At 51.2% G+C, this 22,002-nt stretch overlaps 1 protein-coding gene across 2 annotated transcripts in view; it reads left to right on the forward strand.

Moving 5' to 3' along the window:
• The first annotated feature begins 429 nt into the window (after nucleotides 1-429).
• Nucleotides 430-22,002, forward strand: part of CUTA (cutA divalent cation tolerance homolog) — a 149,597-nt gene continuing 128,024 nt past the window's right edge. For both annotated transcript variants that reach the window (XM_069635204.1, XM_069635205.1), the window contains exons 1-3: nucleotides 430-553; nucleotides 16,941-17,034; nucleotides 20,123-20,271. In XM_069635204.1, the coding sequence (XP_069491305.1) occupies nucleotides 492-553; nucleotides 16,941-17,034; nucleotides 20,123-20,271 (305 nt within the window). In that variant the 5' untranslated portion in view covers nucleotides 430-491. The remainder of the gene's footprint in view (nucleotides 554-16,940; nucleotides 17,035-20,122; nucleotides 20,272-22,002) is intronic.

The following is a 22,002-nucleotide window of genomic DNA, read 5'->3' on the forward strand; positions in this document are numbered from 1 at the left end:
CCCCTTTGTGTCTGCATCATCAATTTACATCAAAATGTAACTCCTGATATTTTCGAGTTTCTTTAAATGTGTATAATCAAACAATAGTGATATACATTCACGTTCTTACTTTAAAATGTTTTGTATCACTTTGAAATAAAATATTTTAACAAAAAGACATACTTTCTGTGTAAAAAAAAGATTAGGTGACAAAAATGCCCAAACTAACCCTAAAGTCTTGGCGCGCGCACAAATGAATGTTTCGGTTGTGTCTTGTGTGTGAGGGGAAATGGCCCGGTCATGATAAAGCGGCGGCCTCTTCTTCCTTCAGAGTAAACAACTTTCACTGCGTTTGAGGCGTGCTTCCCGCCTTTCCGCGAGTCACAGTGTAACGTCATTTCCGGCTCCCGGCGTACGGACCAATGAGAAAGCTCACCGCGTGGTCCAACGGCAGCCGGCCGTGCCCGCGCCTCTCTCTTGGTGTGAGGCGCTGTGGTCCGTTTACTGTTTTCATGATTGCCTCTGACAATGCACGTAACCCTTACGTGTTGACGTCGGAAAAGAACCATTGCAGGTAAGCGTCAGTGCAATGAGAATGTCTGCGCTCTGATGCTGGGGAGCGAAGCTAACGCGCGTAGACCACTCTGGGGGGCGCGGGGCTGGGGTGGCAGCCTGTGCGTGCAGCTCCTACCTTATCACCGCAGTGCAGCACCTTCCCTCACTGTAAAGAGAAAGTCCCAGTGTAAAGTCCTGAAATAGCCTCCTAGGGTACAATGCACGACCCCATCATGTCCCATAAAGCACGATGCAGGACGAGCCTTCAGTGTATTTCCCAGTATAGAGTGCTGCAATTGCCCCATAGGGCAAAATGCAGGGTTTTATCCTGCTCCATAAAGCATACAGCATGACACTTCAGTGTAACATGAGTGCCTGGCGTAGAGTCCTGTAACATCCCCGCAGAGCACTGTGCAGGTCCGTGTAACACGAGTGCCTGGGGTAGAGTCCTGTAACATCCCCACAGGGCAGGTCAGTGTAACACTAGTGCCTGGGGTAGAGTCCTATAACATCCCCGCAGGGCACTGTGCAGGTCCGTGTAACACGAGTGCCTGGGGTAGAGTCCTGTAACATCCCCACAGGGCAGGTCAGTGTAACACTAGTGCCTGGGGTAGAGTCCTGTAACATCCCCGCAGGGCACTGTGCAGGTCAGTGTAACACGAGTGCCTGGGGTAGAGTCCTGTAACATCCCCGCAGGGCACTGTGCAGGTCAGTGTAACACGAGTGCCTGGGGTAGAGTCCTGTAACATCCCCGCAGAGCACTGTGCAGGTCAGTGTAACACGAGTGCCTGGGGTAGAGTCCTGTAACATCCCCACAGGGCAGGTCAGTGTAACACTAGTGCCTGGGGTAGAGTCCTGTAACATCCCCGCAGGGCACTGTGCAGGTCAGTGTAACACGAGTGCCTGGGGTAGAGTCCTGTAACATCCCCGCAGGGCACTGTGCAGGTCAGTGTAACACGAGTGCCTGGGGTAGAGTCCTGTAACATCCCCACAGGGCAGGTCAGTGTAACACTAGTGCCTGGGGTAGAGTCCTGTAACATCCCCGCAGTACACTGTGCAGGTCCGTGTAACACGAGTGCCTGGGGTAGAGTCCTGTAACATCCCCGCAGGGCACTGTGCAGGTCTGTAACACGAGTGCCTGGGGTAGAGTCCTGTAACATCCCGCAGGGCACTGTGCAGGTCAGTGTAACACGAGTGCCTGGGGTAGAGTCCTGTAACATCCCCACAGGGCAGGTCAGTGTAACACTAGTGCCTGGGGTAGAGTCCTGTAACATCCCCGCAGAGCACTGTGCAGGTCAGTGTAACACGAGTGCCTGGGGTAGAGTCCTGTAACATCCCCGCAGTACACTGTGCAGGTCAGTGTAACACTAGTGCCTGGGGTAGAGTCCTGTAACATCCCCGCAGTACACTGTGCAGGTCAGTGTAACACTAGTGCCTGGGGTAGAGTCCTGTAACATCCCCGCAGAGCACTGTGCAGGTCAGTGTAACACGAGTGCCTGGGGTAGAGTCCTGTAACATCCCCACAGGGCAGGTCAGTATAACACTAGTGCCTGGGGTAGAGTCCTGTAACATCCCCGCAGGGCACTGTGCAGGTCAGTGTAACACGAGTGCCTGGGGTAGAGTCCTGTAACATCCCCACAGGGCACTGTAACACGAGTGCCTGGGGTAGAGTCCTGTAACATCCCATAGCTCTCAACTCACACGCTTTTGGCTGGTGTCACCCGCTTTGTAAAAGCCTGACTCACCCGCCAAGCATCCAGCACTCCCATTCATTTCAATGGGCGTCTCACCCGCCGAAAACAAAATGGGGTGATTTCACCCGCCTTTGCAACACAAATGGTTGAGAGCTATGACATCCCCACAGGGCACTGTGCAGGTCAGTGTAACGAGAGTGCCTGCGGTAGAGTCCTGTAACATCCCCACAGGGCACTGTGCAGGTCAGTGTAACACGAGTGCCTGGGGTAGAGTCCTGTAACATCCCCACAGGGCAGGTCAGTGTAACACTAGTGCCTGGGGTAGAGTCCTGTAACATCCCCGCAGAGCACTGTGCAGGTCAGTGTAACACGAGTGCCTGGGGTAGAGTCCTGTAACATCCCCACAGGGCACTGTGCAGGTCAGTGTAACGAGAGTGCTTAGGGTAGAGTCCTGTAACATCCCCACAGGGCACTGTGCAGGTCAGTGTAACACGAGTGCCTGGGGTAGAGTCCTGTAACATCCCCACAGGGCAGGTCAGTGTAACACTAGTGCCTGGGGTAGAGTCCTGTAACATCCCCGCAGAGCACTGTGCAGGTCAGTGTAACACGAGTGCCTGGGGTAGAGTCCTGTAACATCCCCACAGGGCAGGTCAGTATAACACTAGTGCCTGGGGTAGAGTCCTGTAACATCCCCGCAGGGCACTGTGCAGGTCAGTGTAACACGAGTGCCTGGGGTAGAGTCCTGTAACATCCCCACAGGGCACTGGGCAGGTCAGTGTAACGAGAGTGCTTAGGGTAGAGTCCTATAACATCCCCACAGGGCACTGTGCAGGTCAGTGTAACACGAGTGCCTGGGGTAGAGTCCTGTAACATCCCCACAGGGCAGGTCAGTGTAACACTAGTGCCTGGGGTAGAGTCCTGTAACATCCCCGCAGAGCACTGTGCAGGTCAGTGTAACACGAGTGCCTGGGGTAGAGTCCTGTAACATCCCCACAGGGCAGGTCAGTGTAACACTAGTGCCTAGGGTAGAGTCCTGTAACTTCCCCGCAGTACACTGCAGGTCAGTGTAACACGAGTGCCTGGGGTAGAGTCCTGTAACATCCCCGCAGGGCACTGTGCAGGTCAGTGTAACACGAGTGCCTGGGGTAGAGTCCTGTAACATCCCGTAGGGCACTGTGCAGGCCAGTGTAACACGAGTGCCTGGGGTAGAGTCCTGTAACATCCCTGCATGGCACTGTGCAGGTCAGTGTAACTAGAGTGCTTAGGGTAGAGTCCTGTAACATCCTTGCAGGGCACTGTGCAGGTCAGTGTAACACGAGTGCCTAGGGTAGAGTCCTGTAACATCCCGTAGGGCACTGTGCAGGTCAGTGTAACACAAGTGCTTCTAGTGTAACACAAGTGCCTGGGGTAGAGTCCTGTAACATCCCCGCAGATCACTCGGGGCACTATGCAGGTCAGTGTAACACGAGTGCCTGGGGTAGAGTCCTGTAACATCCCCGCAGGGCACTGTGCAGGTCAGTGTAACACAAGTGCCTAGGGTAGAGTCCTGGAACATCCCCGCAGGGCACTGTGCAGGTCAGTGTAACACGAGTGCCTGGGGTAGAGTCCTGTAACATCCCCGCAGGGCACTGTGCAGGTCAGTGTAACACGAGTGCCTGGGGTAGAGTCCTGGAACATCCCCACAGGGCACTGTGCAGGTCAGTGTAACACGAGTGCCTGGGGTAGAGTCCTGTAACATCCCCACAGGGCAGGTCAGTGTAACACTAGTGCCTGGGGTAGAGTCCTGTAACATCCCCGCAGGGCACTGTGCAGGTCAGTGTAACACGAGTGCCTGGGGTAGAGTCCTGTAACATCCCCGCAGGGCACTGTGCAGGTCAGTGTAACACGAGTGCCTGGGGTAGAGTCCTGTAACATCCCCACAGGGCAGGTCAGTGTAACACTAGTGCCTGGGGTAGAGTCCTGTAACATCCCCGCAGTACACTGTGCAGGTCCGTGTAACACGAGTGCCTGGGGTAGAGTCCTGTAACATCCCCGCAGGGCACTGTGCAGGTCTGTAACACGAGTGCCTGGGGTAGAGTCCTGTAACATCCCGCAGGGCACTGTGCAGGTCAGTGTAACACGAGTGCCTGGGGTAGAGTCCTGTAACATCCCCACAGGGCAGGTCAGTGTAACACTAGTGCCTGGGGTAGAGTCCTGTAACATCCCCGCAGAGCACTGTGCAGGTCAGTGTAACACGAGTGCCTGGGGTAGAGTCCTGTAACATCCCCGCAGTACACTGTGCAGGTCAGTGTAACACTAGTGCCTGGGGTAGAGTCCTGTAACATCCCCGCAGTACACTGTGCAGGTCAGTGTAACACTAGTGCCTGGGGTAGAGTCCTGTAACATCCCCGCAGAGCACTGTGCAGGTCAGTGTAACACGAGTGCCTGGGGTAGAGTCCTGTAACATCCCCACAGGGCAGGTCAGTATAACACTAGTGCCTGGGGTAGAGTCCTGTAACATCCCCGCAGGGCACTGTGCAGGTCAGTGTAACACGAGTGCCTGGGGTAGAGTCCTGTAACATCCCCACAGGGCACTGTAACACGAGTGCCTGGGGTAGAGTCCTGTAACATCCCATAGCTCTCAACTCACACGCTTTTGGCTGGTGTCACCCGCTTTGTAAAAGCCTGACTCACCCGCCAAGCATCCAGCACTCCCATTCATTTCAATGGGCGTCTCACCCGCCGAAAACAAAATGGGGTGATTTCACCCGCCTTTGCAACACAAATGGTTGAGAGCTATGACATCCCCACAGGGCACTGTGCAGGTCAGTGTAACGAGAGTGCCTGCGGTAGAGTCCTGTAACATCCCCACAGGGCACTGTGCAGGTCAGTGTAACACGAGTGCCTGGGGTAGAGTCCTGTAACATCCCCACAGGGCAGGTCAGTGTAACACTAGTGCCTGGGGTAGAGTCCTGTAACATCCCCGCAGAGCACTGTGCAGGTCAGTGTAACACGAGTGCCTGGGGTAGAGTCCTGTAACATCCCCACAGGGCACTGTGCAGGTCAGTGTAACGAGAGTGCTTAGGGTAGAGTCCTGTAACATCCCCACAGGGCACTGTGCAGGTCAGTGTAACACGAGTGCCTGGGGTAGAGTCCTGTAACATCCCCACAGGGCAGGTCAGTGTAACACTAGTGCCTGGGGTAGAGTCCTGTAACATCCCCGCAGAGCACTGTGCAGGTCAGTGTAACACGAGTGCCTGGGGTAGAGTCCTGTAACATCCCCACAGGGCAGGTCAGTATAACACTAGTGCCTGGGGTAGAGTCCTGTAACATCCCCGCAGGGCACTGTGCAGGTCAGTGTAACACGAGTGCCTGGGGTAGAGTCCTGTAACATCCCCACAGGGCACTGGGCAGGTCAGTGTAACGAGAGTGCTTAGGGTAGAGTCCTATAACATCCCCACAGGGCACTGTGCAGGTCAGTGTAACACGAGTGCCTGGGGTAGAGTCCTGTAACATCCCCACAGGGCAGGTCAGTGTAACACTAGTGCCTGGGGTAGAGTCCTGTAACATCCCCGCAGAGCACTGTGCAGGTCAGTGTAACACGAGTGCCTGGGGTAGAGTCCTGTAACATCCCCACAGGGCAGGTCAGTGTAACACTAGTGCCTAGGGTAGAGTCCTGTAACTTCCCCGCAGTACACTGCAGGTCAGTGTAACACGAGTGCCTGGGGTAGAGTCCTGTAACATCCCCGCAGGGCACTGTGCAGGTCAGTGTAACACGAGTGCCTGGGGTAGAGTCCTGTAACATCCCGTAGGGCACTGTGCAGGCCAGTGTAACACGAGTGCCTGGGGTAGAGTCCTGTAACATCCCTGCATGGCACTGTGCAGGTCAGTGTAACTAGAGTGCTTAGGGTAGAGTCCTGTAACATCCTTGCAGGGCACTGTGCAGGTCAGTGTAACACGAGTGCCTAGGGTAGAGTCCTGTAACATCCCGTAGGGCACTGTGCAGGTCAGTGTAACACAAGTGCTTCTAGTGTAACACAAGTGCCTGGGGTAGAGTCCTGTAACATCCCCGCAGATCACTCGGGGCACTATGCAGGTCAGTGTAACACGAGTGCCTGGGGTAGAGTCCTGTAACATCCCCGCAGGGCACTGTGCAGGTCAGTGTAACACAAGTGCCTAGGGTAGAGTCCTGGAACATCCCCGCAGGGCACTGTGCAGGTCAGTGTAACACGAGTGCCTGGGGTAGAGTCCTGTAACATCCCCGCAGGGCACTGTGCAGGTCAGTGTAACACGAGTGCCTGGGGTAGAGTCCTGGAACATCCCCACAGGGCACTGTGCAGGTCAGTGTAACACGAGTGCCTGGGGTAGAGTCCTGGAACATCACTGCAGAGCACTGTGCAGGTCAGTGTAACACGAGTGCCTGGGGTAGAGTCCTGGAACGTCCCTGCAGGGCACTGTGCAGGTCTTCTACTTAATTATCGGGTGTGTGGGCGGACCCACGCAGGCGCTTCCCCATCCTAAAGGATGATGTGCACCAGACCCACCAATCAATACTTGTCTCACATAAAGTCACAACTCCTCCCACTGCCGCGTCTGCCTCACAAAATCCAACATCACACTGTTCCTCCTCCTGCCCCTCACCCCGTCACCTCCCAGCAAAGCCTTCCCACTCAGCTCAGCCACACCCAGCGCAGATAACCAAACCCTCATCAATTCTCTCTCCTCAACATGTCTCTCACATCTAAGCAGAAAATGTCCCGCAGTCTCGGGCACCCCACACACCGCACAATCCCTCGTCTCAAGCTTCCCCACTCGATACAGACAGTCATTCAGCCCCACATGCCCTATCCTCAATCGATTCAGCATCACCTCCTTCCCCCCTCCTCCATTCCAGACTCCCCGCATCCACCTTCACCGACACTTTCCCACGAACACCAAACATCCACCTGCCCTTCACCCCACTCACCCACCTCTCCTGCCACTCATCCATGACCCGTCTCACCACCACAGCCTTCACCTCATCCACACTCAAAGGCAGCCTCACATCAACCGCTCCCCTTCTCATACCCTCACCCGCCGCCAGATCCAACAACTCATTACCCAAAATGCCACTGTGACTGGGACCCACGCCAACTCCAAATCCATTCCCCCACGCACACACCGATCAATCTTCCTCCCGATGTCCAAAATCACATCCTTCCTGTCGCCATCCCCTGCCACAATCGCCTGCAACCCACTCAATGAATCTGAAAACATCACCACCTTCTCTAACCCCAACTCGCACTTCCTATCAATCGCCACCAACTCAGCCGTACAAATTGACACATCATTCGTCAATCGTCCCACTTTATACTCCCCAGTGCTTTCCAGATAATACGCCGTACCCACTCTCCCAGACACAGGGTCTTTTGAACCCTCCGTGAACACTGTGCATCCTTCCTTTCCTGCCACATACGCCTGACCCAAATCTTTGATCTCGCCCCACAATCCTCTCTTCTTCGACACCACATTCGCCAACCCCAAACACACCTTTGGAGACCCCATCATCCACCTCGGCCATCTCTCCAAATCCATACCCGTCACAGTCATCAAATCGCCCACACCCCACTCCCTTCTCCCACATGTGAAACCCAAAAGTGCCCCCCTTCCTCCTCCACCGGTCCCTATAATAGTCAAACCTCCAATTATACTTCAAACATTCACCCACCGTATGAGCCACACTCTTCGCACTGCACTTCACCCACCATCTCATATTCAACGCATCCCTCCTCAACCCCAACGGCATCTCCCCCCACAAGCACCTGAACTGCATTCACTGGAGAGGACCTCATCACACCCGAACACACCCTCAATGCCCTCGCCTGTACCCTATCCAACCGCAACTTCTGACTCGCCGTGAAACCCACTGACACCTGGCATCCAAAATCCATCCCACTCAGAATCAACCCCTTATACAACATTCGTAGACACTTCTGCTGCGCACCCCACTCTTCCCCAGTCACCGCCCGCAGCAAATTCAACCTACGTTTACACTTATCCACCATACCATTCACCTGCAAATTCCAGTTTAACTTCCTATCCAAAATTACCCCTAAATACCGAAACTCTTCCACGCTTTTAACCCTCTCACCTTTCAAAACTAAGTCCAATCCTTGCTGCACTCTTCTCCTTGAGAAAACCATACTCACACTTTTATTCACAGACACCGAAAAGCCCCATTTCCCACACCACTCCTCCATACGCACTATCGCAGCTTGCAGCCGACTCTGCACCAACAACAAACTCCGCTCTCTTACCCATACCACATCATCATCTGCAAAGAAATCCACCTGACACCCGATTCCCGCCAAAGCCCGAATCAACCCATCCACCATCACATTAAACAGCATCGCACTAATCACACTCCCCTGCGGCGTCTCCTTCTCCATCTTCCAAACCTCAGACAGCACCCCCCTCACTCTCACCTGAAAGGTCCTGTCAGCCAAAAACGCCTTAATCCATCGAAACATCCTCCCCTTCACACCCATCTCCATCAATCTCACCAGCAACCCAGTCCTCCACACCATATCATACGCCTTCTCCAAATCCAAAAAGAACACCCCCACCAGCTCCCCATCACACAACGCCTCCTCCACACCAGTCACCAACCTCACTAACGGATCTGCCACCGACCGTTTCTTCCTGAACCCACTCTGAAAATCACTCAAACACCTATTCGACTCCATATAAAACCCCAAACGCTCAACTACCATCCGTTCCATAACTTTACACAACACAACAGTCAGTGGAATCTGTCTATACCACTTACACTCCGTCGGGACCTTGCCACTCTTCAAAATCGCCACCACAATTGCTCTCTTCCACAACCTCGGTAAAACTCCACTCTTCCAGATCACATTGAACAATGCTAACACCTCCAACTTACATTCCACTGACAACTTCTCCAAAAATACATACATGACCCCATCCACCCCTGGACTAGACCACTTCCCCTTCCGAATCGCCCCATCCAACTCCACCATAGAAAACAGAACCTCATACTGCTCTTCCCAAGGCCCAACATTTGCCAACAACTCCCGCATCTCCTCCTCAACCACTCCCGTACTTAGTCTCACCGCCTCTGGGAAGTTCCCTGAACTGTGCACTCCCGCAAAATGCTCCCCCAACAAATTCGCCTTCTCCCCATCTTCACTGACCACCTCCAGCCCTTTCAACAACACAGACATACCACCCTGCGGCCTCATCAACCCGGACATCCGCTTGAACTGCTTCCAAACCTCACCCACGCCATAATTACTCCCCAGAGACCCACAATAGCCCCTCCAATATCCGCGCTTTCTTTCCCTAATCACCCTCTGCACCACCTTCGCTTTCTTGTATGCCACCAAATCCTCCAACATTCCCGTTCTCACCGCCCTGGCCCTCGCCTTCTTACGCGCTGCCACAGCCCGTGAACATTCCACCAACCACCAAGGAACCTCAACCTTCCCACCCTTCCCCTTCTCAACCTCCGGAACTGCCGCCACCGACGCCGCTCTCATTCCCTGCGCCAAATGCTCATTCCATTCATCCACCCCCCATCCCTATCCCGAGGAACAATCAATTCCTGACACAATCTCTTATACAACTCCCAATCAGCCTTCCTAAAGTTCAACCGGCTCCCAGACATCCGTGGCCTGATCCCTAACTCACCCCTCACTGTCGCCAAAATACCAGAATGGTCACTCCCCATAGCCCCATCCTCACGCACCTCCCAATCACATTCTCCTGCAATCCCAGCAGACACCCAGGTCAAATCCAAACACGACAACTTTCCAGTCCTCGCATCCAACCGCGTACCCGAACCATCATTCAGCAAAAACGGACACAATTCATCCGCCATGTCCTCCAATATTTCCCCATTCGCATCTGTCCAATCACTACCCCACAACGTGTTGGCACTGTTAAAATCGCCACACAAAACACAAGGTCCCACATGCCCCCTTATCACTCCAAACAGTACATCCACCTCCACCACCTCACACGGATTATAATAATTTAACACCAAGACTTCCGATCCCCCTACCCGAATCCCCGCCCCAATAGCCTCCACTGCTCCATCCACCACAATCTCTCTTACAACCAACCCCTTCCGAACTGCCAGAGCCACACACCCCCTCTCCCCTCCAACCTATCCTTACGAAACAACTCAAAACCCGGAATCACAAACCTCAGATCACCCCTTAACCACGTCTCCTGAACACAAACCACATCAACATTCGATTCCCCACACAGCGCCGCTTTCAACTCCTGCCCATTCCTCAACAAACGCCTCGCATTCCACTGCAAAATCCTCAGGCCGACACCCCACTCTGCTTCCGCACTTTAGTAACCATCCTGAACACATCCTTTTCCAACACATCCACAACATTCAAAAACCTCCTCCCTGCTTCCACCACTCATTTCATAAGATCTGACACACTGACTGACAAATTCCCCTGAACCCGCTCCAGCACTCTCACTATAAAGCACATAAACACTGTTTTCGGGATAACCATCATTTCTACGCCTTTCACCTCTCCCACCACTCTCTTCCTTCCCGCAGCCTCATCCACCACCGGCTCTCTCCCACACACCTCATTCACTACTCGTACCAGTTTCACCTTTGCCACTGCCTCCGCATAAGACAAACCTGCCGCCCTCACCTGGACCACCTCTCACCACCCTATGGCTCTCACCCCCCCTAAACGCAGTAGAGTGCCCCCCCCACAATTCACACACTTCTCTGGGGTCTCCACCTTGCATTCCTTAATATCATGATCTCCTCCACACCTCCCACAATGCCTCTCATTCCTGCACACTCTCGCCACATGTCCAAACTGCTGACACTTATAACACCTCAACGGCATCGCCACATTAACTTTCACACGGAACCTCTGATAACCCATCTCCACCACCTCCGGACACTCCGTTCTCGCAAACCTCACTGCCACAGTCGTTGCCACCACATCCCCTTGTGCATCTCTCCTCCCCAGCCTCCACACCTCCACTACCCCCAAATCCGCCAGCTGCTCCTCCACTTCAGACATATTCATGGACACCGGCACACCATACAACACCCCCTTACACGACACACCACTTTGATCAAACACTCGCACCGCATGTCTACCCAGACAACCCACCTCCAGAATCTTAGCCTTACTGCCAGCATCCGTCCCCTCCACCAACAACCGGCCCCCAGTCACCACTTGCACCCGAGTGACATCTCCCACAGCCTCTTTCACCCATCCAGCAATCACCATCGGATTCTCCCTCTGAAACGTCTTCACACGACTATCAGGCTTCAACACCACCTTCCACACACTGTTACACTGCATCTTCTCCTCCCCAGACACACCACTCCCTGAGGCTTCCAGCCCCTCCAAAGCGCACTTTTCTTGGGTCCCCGACCCTGAGATGCCCCGGACCAGCCCCCCTCCATCATCCCTCTGTGGAGATCTGCTGCGATGCCGTCCCTCACTTCCCTCCCTTCTCCCCTCCACAGGTGTAGATTTCACAGACTGCGTCTTCCCCCTCTTCTCCCCTTCCTCCGCCCCCCCTTCTTTTCAGCCTTCCCACCCCCCTTTGCCATCCTTACCTCCTTCTCCAGGCACACTCCCCCCCCTGCACCCGCCTAGAGAGACCGCTCCGCCTCCTCAAGCCCAGCACCCTCCTCCCAGACACCGCTCTGCCCTGCCTGAGTCCGCCCGGATCTAGTTCCCATCTGAGGAACAGACCCTAGCAACGCAGTGTGAGCACACGTCAAGAGTGCCTGCAACTAGTTCCCATCACAGCACTGTGCAGGTCAGTGTAGCACGAGTGCCTGGGGTAGAGTCCTGTAACATCCCCACAGGGCACTGTGCAGGTCAGTGTAACACGAGTGCCTGGGGTAGAGTCCTGTAACATCCCTGCAGGGCACTGTGCAGGTCAGTGTAACACGAGTGCCTGGGGTAGAGTCCTGTAACATCCCTGCAGGGCACTGTGCAGGTCAGTGTAACACGAGTGCCTGGGGTAGAGTCCTGTAACATCCCCATAGGGCACTGTGCCTGTCACACTAGCAGCTGCACCTCCTCCGAGGTATTCTTCCTTTCCTCTCCTTCCCTCCAGAAGCTCACTGTCTCCAGAGCCCTGGTTCTCTCTAAGCTGGACTACTGTAACAGCTTCTATCTAAATCTGCCTGCCTCTACTCTCTGCCCTCTGCATCTCATCCAGAACAGGACTGTGAGACTTGTCCTTGGCCCCACTGTGCAGGTCAGTGTAACACGCGTGCCTGGGGTAGAGTCCTCTAACATCCCCGTAGGGCACTGTGCAGGTCAGTGTAACGAGAGTGCTTAGGGTAGAGTCCTGTAACATCACCGCAGGGCACTGTGCAGGTCCGTGTAACACTAGTGCTTAGGGTAGAGTCCTGTAACATCGCCGCAGGGCACTGTGCAGGTCAGTGTAACAAGATGAGATGGTTGCCTGAAATAGGCGAATCATCACTGTGGTTGTAGAAGGACAGGACAAAGCTTATTTTGAGCGTTGCAATGCAAGGAACACATTTCTTTGTCCCAAAACCACATTTCAAGGTCCTAGGACGCACCGTCTCCCACATATTTGCACTGCAATGCATGAGGGCATGGCGACAGGTGGGCAGAGCGCACAGAAGGTCCTATTATGCTGCAGCACGCCGACTCTCGCCTCCCCTCCATGTCTGTTCTGGGGTAGATCAGCCAGCCACACGTACCCATTCTCAGTGCAGTTTAATTCAGATTGCAAAGCACATCAAGCGATAAGCGACTTGGAGCAGTGACCTACATGATCTTTTATTTTCAACAATTGATGAGTGTTATGTTTCTACAGAACCGTGCAAAGTATGGGTAGGTTTTTGCTAGTATCCCATAAAGCACAATGTACCATGACCCTTCATGGTTACCAGAGTACCCGGGGTAGTGTCCTGTAGTATCCTGAAACAGCACAGTGCAGTGTGTTGTAATGTAATCCAAGAGCCCAGTGTAGGGCCCTGGAATATTCCCATAGAATGCAGCGTCCTATACTATCGCCAAAGAGCCGTGCAGAGTAAGTGGCGAGCCCTTGGTCATGTATATAATGATACCCTAGGGCACTGAGGAGGGTCCAGAAAGCCCAGCAGTGGCGGGCTGGCCTCAAAAAATAGGCCCGGGAAAAAATGCAGTCAACAGTCCCCAATATGGCATAAAAACATTTGGCACTGAATTGTTAGGCATGCCGCTTGAATACATTTTGGAATATTGGCTATTCCAGCACATCTGTGATCTATTGATTGAGACTGATAATATGAATATCAGCATCAGATACTAACCATAAATCCATGGCAACTCCATAGGAGAACTTAACACGAGCACACTTAGTACCAGATTAACTTCTGATTCTCTCTTTACAACCTAGTAATGCCACAACCAGGAATGGCTTATTACGATATACGTGCTGCTGCCAGACCAAGGCATTCAGTTATTATGTTTGGAAACAGAAGTGCAGAAGATTAAAAAGCTGTCTCTACCAGCAGGAACTTTGTGTTGCAGCTGCTGTTAGGAATACACACATGACCTTTTACCCTGCAGGGCTCATAACAACCTATTTCCATAGTCCTGATTGTATGATGTTTTGAGTGCCATTTGCTGATACTGGACCTGATTGTTGAGTATGTTTAGAAAGTTCTTTGCCATTAATGACAAAGAAGTTTCACTATTTCTGGCTGCCCTCTGGGTGGCAGCATTGCACCAAATATGAAGTGAGCGTATGGTTCTATGCACCATTTTATATAAAGCACTGCTATATTTTGTGCCACCCATCACTATGAGGCAGGTCCATTTCTCTTGGGTGAAGTTTGTAAACTAAGGAACTCAACCTGCATGTATAATGAGATTTTTAGGAATTTGAAAGGTCTGACAAGTCTTGCATTCCAAACCAACAAGATTCTTCCCTTGCCTCTTAACATAGAAAGAATTAATTCTTGATGCAGGATTAGCCCAAGCCTCAATTTCTTCCGAGTCCATATATAATGAAGTGAAGGGGCCAATACATGCAATAACATCACCAGCTTTCAAAACGCAATTGCAAGAGCTATCATCCCTATCTGGGTTAGCTACTAAAAGCAATATAAATGTTCTTCAAATCGTTAATGAATATGTTATTATGAGCATCATTATAGAAATTTTAAAATCAGATATTCACTTCCATTAATGAACAGCCTGATCGCATGTCTCTGTGACAGCCTGGGAAGCACAGGTCAGGCTCGGCCGTGGTTAATCTCCTTCCTTTCCGACGCCCATCCCAGGTGGAACTTGGGTCCTTCCTCTCTACTATCACTCTTTCAACCTGTGGCTTCCCCCAGGGTTCTGACCTATCCCCCTGGTTCTCCAATGTCTACATGGCTGCCCTGACACGTGTGAATGCCACTTTCTCCTCTGACTTCCAGTGTAATGCAGATGACACACAACTCTCCTTCAGGCTCCCCTCAGCCACCTCCTCTACCTCATTCATATCTCGGTGTCTGTCCGCTATTCAGTCATGGGGTGCTGCAAACGACCTCTGCCTCAATGCCAGTAATACTGAGATCGTTTGCATTGGGACTCCTGCACCCGCTTTCCCGCTCTCACTCTTGGCAGCCTCCCTTGGCTCTGCGCCCGCACCCACCTGCAAGGCAAAAATCCTTGGGGTCATCTACGACTCTGATCTTTATCCTCAGCGGGTGCCTCTCTCTGTAACAGCCGCAATACGTCTTCAGCCTGATCTCCTTAAGACATTCCTTTTCTCCTCTTCCGTCTCACGCCCTCTACCCTGCTTTCCCCCATGCACTTGTTTCTCCCCCTCCCGTCTCCTGTACCGTCTGTTCACTTGCACGATCTGAACATCCCATGCCTTTGAAGATTGTCTATCTATCTCCCCTGTCTCCCCTACTTGCATGGTCGTGCCTAAATGCACTTGGAAAAACTGCAGAATCGTCATCGGACCTATTGCTGTTATCTACACTGTCAACTGTACTAGATTCACTTACTCTTCCTTGGAAGACTGTATCATTCAGAAATTCTAAGGCTCTGAATGACTGTTCCCTCCCTCCTTGAGCACTTTGAAAATGCTTGCCTTGTGTATAGGCTCTTTACAAATAAACATTACCATACCATACTGAAATAACAGGGTCTGTGGCTGTCTTGGATTTGAGAGTCTCCAAAATCTTTGACGAGGGCACCCTAGCTGGAGTGTCATATCCCTACAAAAGTATGTTCTTTTGTATCAGAAACTCTGACTTGCACTTAAGATCGCTGAGTTCAAGCTTCTGGCACCAAGAAGGTGCCAATTTCTATGAGCAGTAATCGATTCAGGCTCGCATGATCACAGTGTCTGCAATTTTCAGTCAAAGGGGAGGCCCAACATAAGGGCATCTCTCGGAGGAAGAGGTTATCAGAATGAGAACCTCCTTCACCGGGAAATGAGTTGGAACCTAATCCCCTGAGATGGGGATGCGTAGAGTTCAAGCCCACAGATCAATGAGATCTCGGAATCCATGTGCCCCAGGCTGTGAAGGTTTGATTTAGAGCCGTCTAAAATATGAAGGCCAGCGTATTTAAGGTCTTCAAATTAGCAGAGTCTCTCCATCCCTCAAACAAAGGGGATAGCAAGGTCAGTGTCCCCAATAGCACGAGGGTGTAGGAGAGTAAGGGCCCGTCAAAGTGTGTGTACACACAGTGGTTTCAGTCAGCACCTCACAAACTTGTCGAGTGTGAGAATCCGAGTCGCCCTGATTAGATGGGTGTCAGACACCCTCCAAGGGTGTTTTAGTAGAAATTCACCCCAGCACATTTGCAAGCGAAAGAAAGGCCACATGTGTAGAAATAACTGATGCAGGAGGCCTATAATTCATCAAGGAAACTGTTAAACATGTTCTCTAGTGTTAGAAACAAAACAGATTTTTCAAGAATTGGTCACATTCATTTTAATATTAAATTGTCCATCAGACACACAGCTTGTTGCAAATTGAACCAGTTGACACAGCTGGTTCTAAAAAAAAATGTGCCTACCATATACCACCTTTCTCTAGAATCCCCCCAACAAGCAAAGTTAAAGGCCCTTATAAAAACTGGTGCTGCGTGTGTGTTTTTAACAACTATTGGCAGAGAACACAAACAACCCTGTAATACCTATGTGTGACGGGGCGCATAGCCTCTTGACACACTGGGGGAAGAAAGCAGAGATTAGGGGCCCTATAACGCCCATAGGGCAGGGTGCTTGGCCCATTAATACCCAAAGGGCTGATCCCAATTAAACCACACATGCCTGTGAACCTGTAATACCTGGAGTGCAGTTATTGTTGGCCAACCTTATGGGCTTAAGATGCTTTTGGGACAGGAAACCTTGGTGGAGAAGATTCAACATCTCAAGAGCTTGAGCACACTTTTCAGGCCACTAAAGTGAAGCGCTCCAAGCACTGTACAGCGGCGAGAGTAAGAGTTTGGTGCAAGTGCATAAAAGAGTACACCTTTATCAGGCCCCTGAGGATGAGAGCCCAGAACACGGTCCTTCAATAAATCTCTGGAGAGCCAGGACGCGGGGGGCTTTAATACATCCCAGGAGAGTAAAGTACAGGTCATTTTAACAAACCACCAGACAGGCTTTTTGAGTAAATTAGCTCCCAGTGTAGTAAGTCATGTTGCAGAGTGCCAGCCTCTTACCACTGTTCTCTTGTCTTCCACCTTGTAGACAGAGGTGCTCCACGCCTGCCGGGCTATCCATGCCCCGACTCCAATCTCCTGCCATCTCCATGCAGCCGTGGCCTCTGACTGCCATCTGCTCTGTGAGTAACTCTAGTTTATTAACCGGAGAGCCCTTGAATGTGACCCACACTTGCTCTGTCACTTAGCAGAATGGCATGAGTTGCTTTTAGTTAGTCCAGAGGGATGCACAACACCCACAACCTCCCTTTTATATTAAGTTACTGCTGGTCCTTCAGTCCATTTATCTTACCAGCAAACCTTTTGGGTGCTGGAGGGTGCCTTTACACCAAGATCTAACCTATTTTTCAACTAACGCACCTTAAACTGGCTGGTCTGGCTATCCTTCTAGTTTCTTACAATTTTTTATTCCGTATTTGTAGTAGAACATTGTTTTTGATAAGTAGCACTTGACGACTGACATGACTGCAGTGAGAGAATGCTGCCACTCGTTGCCTTCCAATAGAACTAAATCAATAATGGGCCATGAGCCAAGCATTGAAAGATGAACAGAAGTTTAGGAACTGGGAACAGGGCTGCAAGACTTGTCCTTGGCCTCAAACCCAGGGACCGTATCCCTCCAGCCCTGCAATCTCTCCACGGGCTCCCAGTGGCTGCAAGGATCAAGTTCAGGACCCTCTGCATCGTCCACAAGGCTTTCCAGGGCCAGCACTACATCCAACTCTCTCTTCCAAAATGCCTTCCTTCTCGAGCCCTTTGATCAGCTTGCTCCAGGGTCAGATGCTTCTCCAGGCACAGAGTGGGGGTAGATCTCTCTCCTCTGCAAGTGCCTCCCTCTTGAATGGCCTCCCTGCCCTCTCAAACTTGAGCCAGACCACCTCAAGTTCTGGAAGCAGCTCAAGGCCTTCCTTATCTCCTCTGCTTTCTTTCTCTCTCCCCTGCTGACCTACCTGTCTGCTGCGCCGACAGAGCCTCACTGGGTACCAATCTCCTCCATGATCAGTCTCTCCCTGCACTGCCTCCGGTCCTACCGTGCACTCAGGGCTGTAACTGTAACCTCTACAGTCCCCTGCCTCCTTGCACTTACCCAGAGCCGCCATGCCCTGGTTGCACTTATTCAGAGCAATGCTGCCCTGATTGCACTTCCCCCTTCCCTCTCCCTGGCACTTACCCATCTCCCTTCCCCTTGCACTTTGCGTTGTCGCATTTGCACGATCTGAATGACACAAGGCCTAGTAAGATTTTGTCTTGTCTTCCCTCCCTTGTTCTATCGCGCCTAGAAACAATTGTGTACAGGCGTGTTATATATGACATGACATATATATAGGGTGGTTGCCCCTTCAAAGTGTGAGTACCAGAGTTTATACAGGGTAAACGTTTGAAGTTGAAAGCTACTAGCCAGGCATAAAAAGTCACTTGCCCCCTCAGTTCTACTGATGCGCACAGCACAACATGTATTACTTGCCAAGAGTCAATTATCACTAGACAATGGCTAGTGGCAAGAGCAAATTATTTGGGGCCTGGTTCATACCTTTTAATGCTACAAGTACTACTTTTCCTCTGTAACTCTTGTAAAATATGATCTTTGTTCAGTGCATTGCAGTGGAAAGTAAAGTTTCAAGCCGCTCTCTAATTAGAGATGACCCTGATCGCAGTTCTGAATCGATGGTATCTTTGAGTATGACATAAGGGTGATGCACTGCTTGCACTCTTATATTCTCCTCCTTCCATGCCCAAACAGTTTTTTTCTGGGTTTAAATACATACGTCCTTCCCTATTTTACCTTTTTAATCCCCTCCCTCCTACCCCCAGCCTACTTCTGCAGGACTCTGTCCTGATACATTCTGGTTTCACCATCACCGTCTTGTGGCCAATGCTGGATTTGACCTTTATGGACTTCATTGATTCACGGTGCGTCACCCTTTCTCATGGTGGCCCTGAATCATGCTGTTCCCATCTTCATCTTGTATCCTGGCTTGCAACATTATGTCTTACTAATGAATTCTGCAATTGTATTCACTCACCCCTCTTGCTTCTCCACTCTTTTTGACTGCTTACTCTCTGTTCACTCCTCCTCTCCCTTGCTCCCTTTTCCTATCCTCTCCCCTCGTCCCCTTACTTTCTTCTATGCACTTACTCTATCAGAATTATCCCTGGACCTAGTATGATAGCAACCTCGTCTGTCTCTTCCCTCCTCCCCTTGTTTTTTTTCCCTCCACCCTAACCCCCTCCAGCACTATCTGAAATGTTGTCAGGCCTAGTAAGATAGTCGCTTGTTTTGCTCCTCCCCTCCCTTTCTGCACCCCTCTCCCTCACCTTTTGTTTTTCTCCAGCTCTACCAGAAATGTTGTCAGGTCTAGTACGGTAGTCGCCTCTCTGTTTCCATTTCCTTCCCACTCTCCTCCCTTCCTTATCTATGTCTTATCTCTTGCACTATCTGAAATGTCGTCAGGCCGAGTGCGATAGTTAATTTCACATCCTTAATGTTCATGGTCTGTAAGAATGTCATTGTATTTTCCCTTGTTCCCTCCCTTGCCTTGAGCGCTTGTAGGCGCTATATAAATAACTATCATATCAATTGTGAATTGCGACCACCGAGAGACCCTGCTTCCCTGTGTTAATCTGATGCTTGTTGACCTCACACATGTAGTGTACAAAAAATGAAATGCTAAGTATTACAGCACCACAGGGTCCCACAGCTCTTCTGTTTCTAAATGTTTTGTAGTTATTCCTGTTGGAGGCAGGCCTCACAGGTGGCAGATCATATAGAGAAGAAAGTGGCAAGTGACTACCAGTACAGCCTTTGCCCACAAGTGTTCACTTTTCTGTGTACAGGTATATAGTCGGCCACCTCGGCTCTCTTACATTTTCCCCTCCCACCTCCCTCACCCATCAGGTGGCTAAGAGATGTAAAACCAGAACCATTGTTGTGGCTTTAAGTAAAGGCCATAAAGCTTTATGCAGTGGAAATGTAGTGGAAATCGGGTTCTACAAAGTACGGGTTGAGTTTGGACAGGGAGTGCACAGGTCAAGGGTGTGTAGACTTTTCCCCTCTGGCATGTACCCATTCACTACAAAAGAACTGCGATCTCCTGCAATGAAAGGGCTTGCGCTTCCTCCACCTGCCCCCTTGCGATCCTTACCTTTCTCCCTGGTGCTGACATAACCCTATGCTTTCTTTTTTTCTTCCAACCTTCCCCACCACTCCAGGTGCTGCTGGTGTCCTTGCTGATGTACACACCCCTGGGGCTTGTGGGATTGCGTCTGTTCTCCATGGCGAGTGAGGTGTACGTGTCGGGCACACACTCCGCTGCCTTCGTCACCTGTCCCAATGAGAAGGTAGCTAAAGACATTGCACGGTAAGATTTGTGGGACGGTATCATGGGTGGAAGCCCTGACCTGGTGGCAAACAGCAAAAGCATATCTTTGTATGTGAGGGGGGGAGGGGCAGTTATTGCTACTCATTTATGAAAGAGAACCTTGAAGACTGTTCAGTGAAGCTGGCTTTTGTGGATACCCCCCATGTTTATACGAAGGCTTCCCTCCGGGATTAGGCCTCTGTAACTAATCCGCATTGAGGATTCCTGCCCGCTGCCATCCGTGGAATGGATCTCATTGACGGCCAACTTTGGCGCGTGTGGACCAGTGGCTACCACCCCACTTTTCCCAACCCCTTCCCTGGACAGCTAGGTCAGTTTGAACACTAGCTGCGAGCGCTCTGTCATTTTCCTGCATGTGTGAGTCAGGAGCTCATTGCCAAACTTGTTGTTTTTGTGCGTGCCACGTGCTGCCAAAACGATTGTCCTACGAGAGTTGCATGTAGGCACTTGGAGATGGGATATGGGGATGGAAACACGCTTCAGGTATTCTTTCCCCCTCACCTATTGACTACCCAATGCAATGCTAATCCCATTAGTACCCGCCCCTCTCTACTGTCGCAGATGGCATCCATAATTCCACAATTCACTAAATTAAGTTTCAAGAATGTTTTGCCAACTTGTAATACTTCTTCAAACTCGATTGCGGGAGACACCATGCGATGGGGATTCACTATGATAGGCTTCGGCCTCCTATGGTCGCCCTCCACCCTAGCCCGCCTGGACTTGGAGCGTTGGCACTAGATAGGAAATCCCTACTGTCTATTTCTAATTTGGGTAAATAATGAGGGCTAAAGGCCTAAGCCTTCTCTGCCTCACTCCCTTTCTAATGTCAACATACTCTGGGCATCCCAAAGATGATGTTAATCAGGGTGTGTCTTCTGTGACACTCATTCAGTCTCTCGCTCTCCTCACTAGTCTTTCTCTCCCTTCCCTTTCATCTACTATCTCTTTTTTTCTTTTTTGCCCAAACTACTCCCCTCTCTATCCTAAACTTCCTTCTCACCCTCTACTCATATTCTCGTCCCTCTCTTGCCTTCCTCTTCCTTGTCTGTCTTCCTCTTACTACTTCATCCTCGTCTCCAACTACTCAAATTCTCCGCCCGTCCCTCTTGCCTTCCTCTTCCTTGTCTATTTCCCGCTTACTGCTCCCTCCTTGACTCTAACTACTCATATTCTCCTCCCAGTCCCTCTCTTTCCTTCCTCTTCCTTGTCTCCTTGTCTGTCTTCCCCTTACTACTCCCTCGTAGTCTCCAACTTCTCCCTTCTATGCCCTTCTTCCTCTTTCTTTCTATTTCTGTTTCTCTGTCTCTCACGCAATCTCTCCCTCTACTCTCACTGCCTCCAATCTTCATCTCTTTATCACACATTCCAGCACTCACTTCCACAACAACTACTCCATTCTCTCACACATTACCTCACCTGCACGCTATTGCACAGTCTCCAACACGTCCTCAGCATTCTGCTCCTGTCCACACCCTACTCATTCAGTCCACCACCTCTCCTCCTGACCTCCCCTGGATTCCCTTCATCGATCTCTGGCCGCTCGGGTCTTTTAGACCATACCTTCCCTTCTGACCATTTACTCTCCCTTCCCATTGATCCCTGTTTGCACCTGACCTCTCAGTCTAATCTATTGCTTCCTTTTAACCCTGGGGTCGGGTCAGCATGTCCCATGCTTTTACAAACCAAAAAGAGGGAACGTCTGCCAGG

This window comes from Ambystoma mexicanum, chromosome 13 (genome assembly GCF_040938575.1).
Source record: "Ambystoma mexicanum isolate Mex_15411 chromosome 13, UKY_AmexF1_1, whole genome shotgun sequence".
NCBI classification, from domain to species: domain Eukaryota; kingdom Metazoa; phylum Chordata; class Amphibia; order Caudata; family Ambystomatidae; genus Ambystoma; species Ambystoma mexicanum.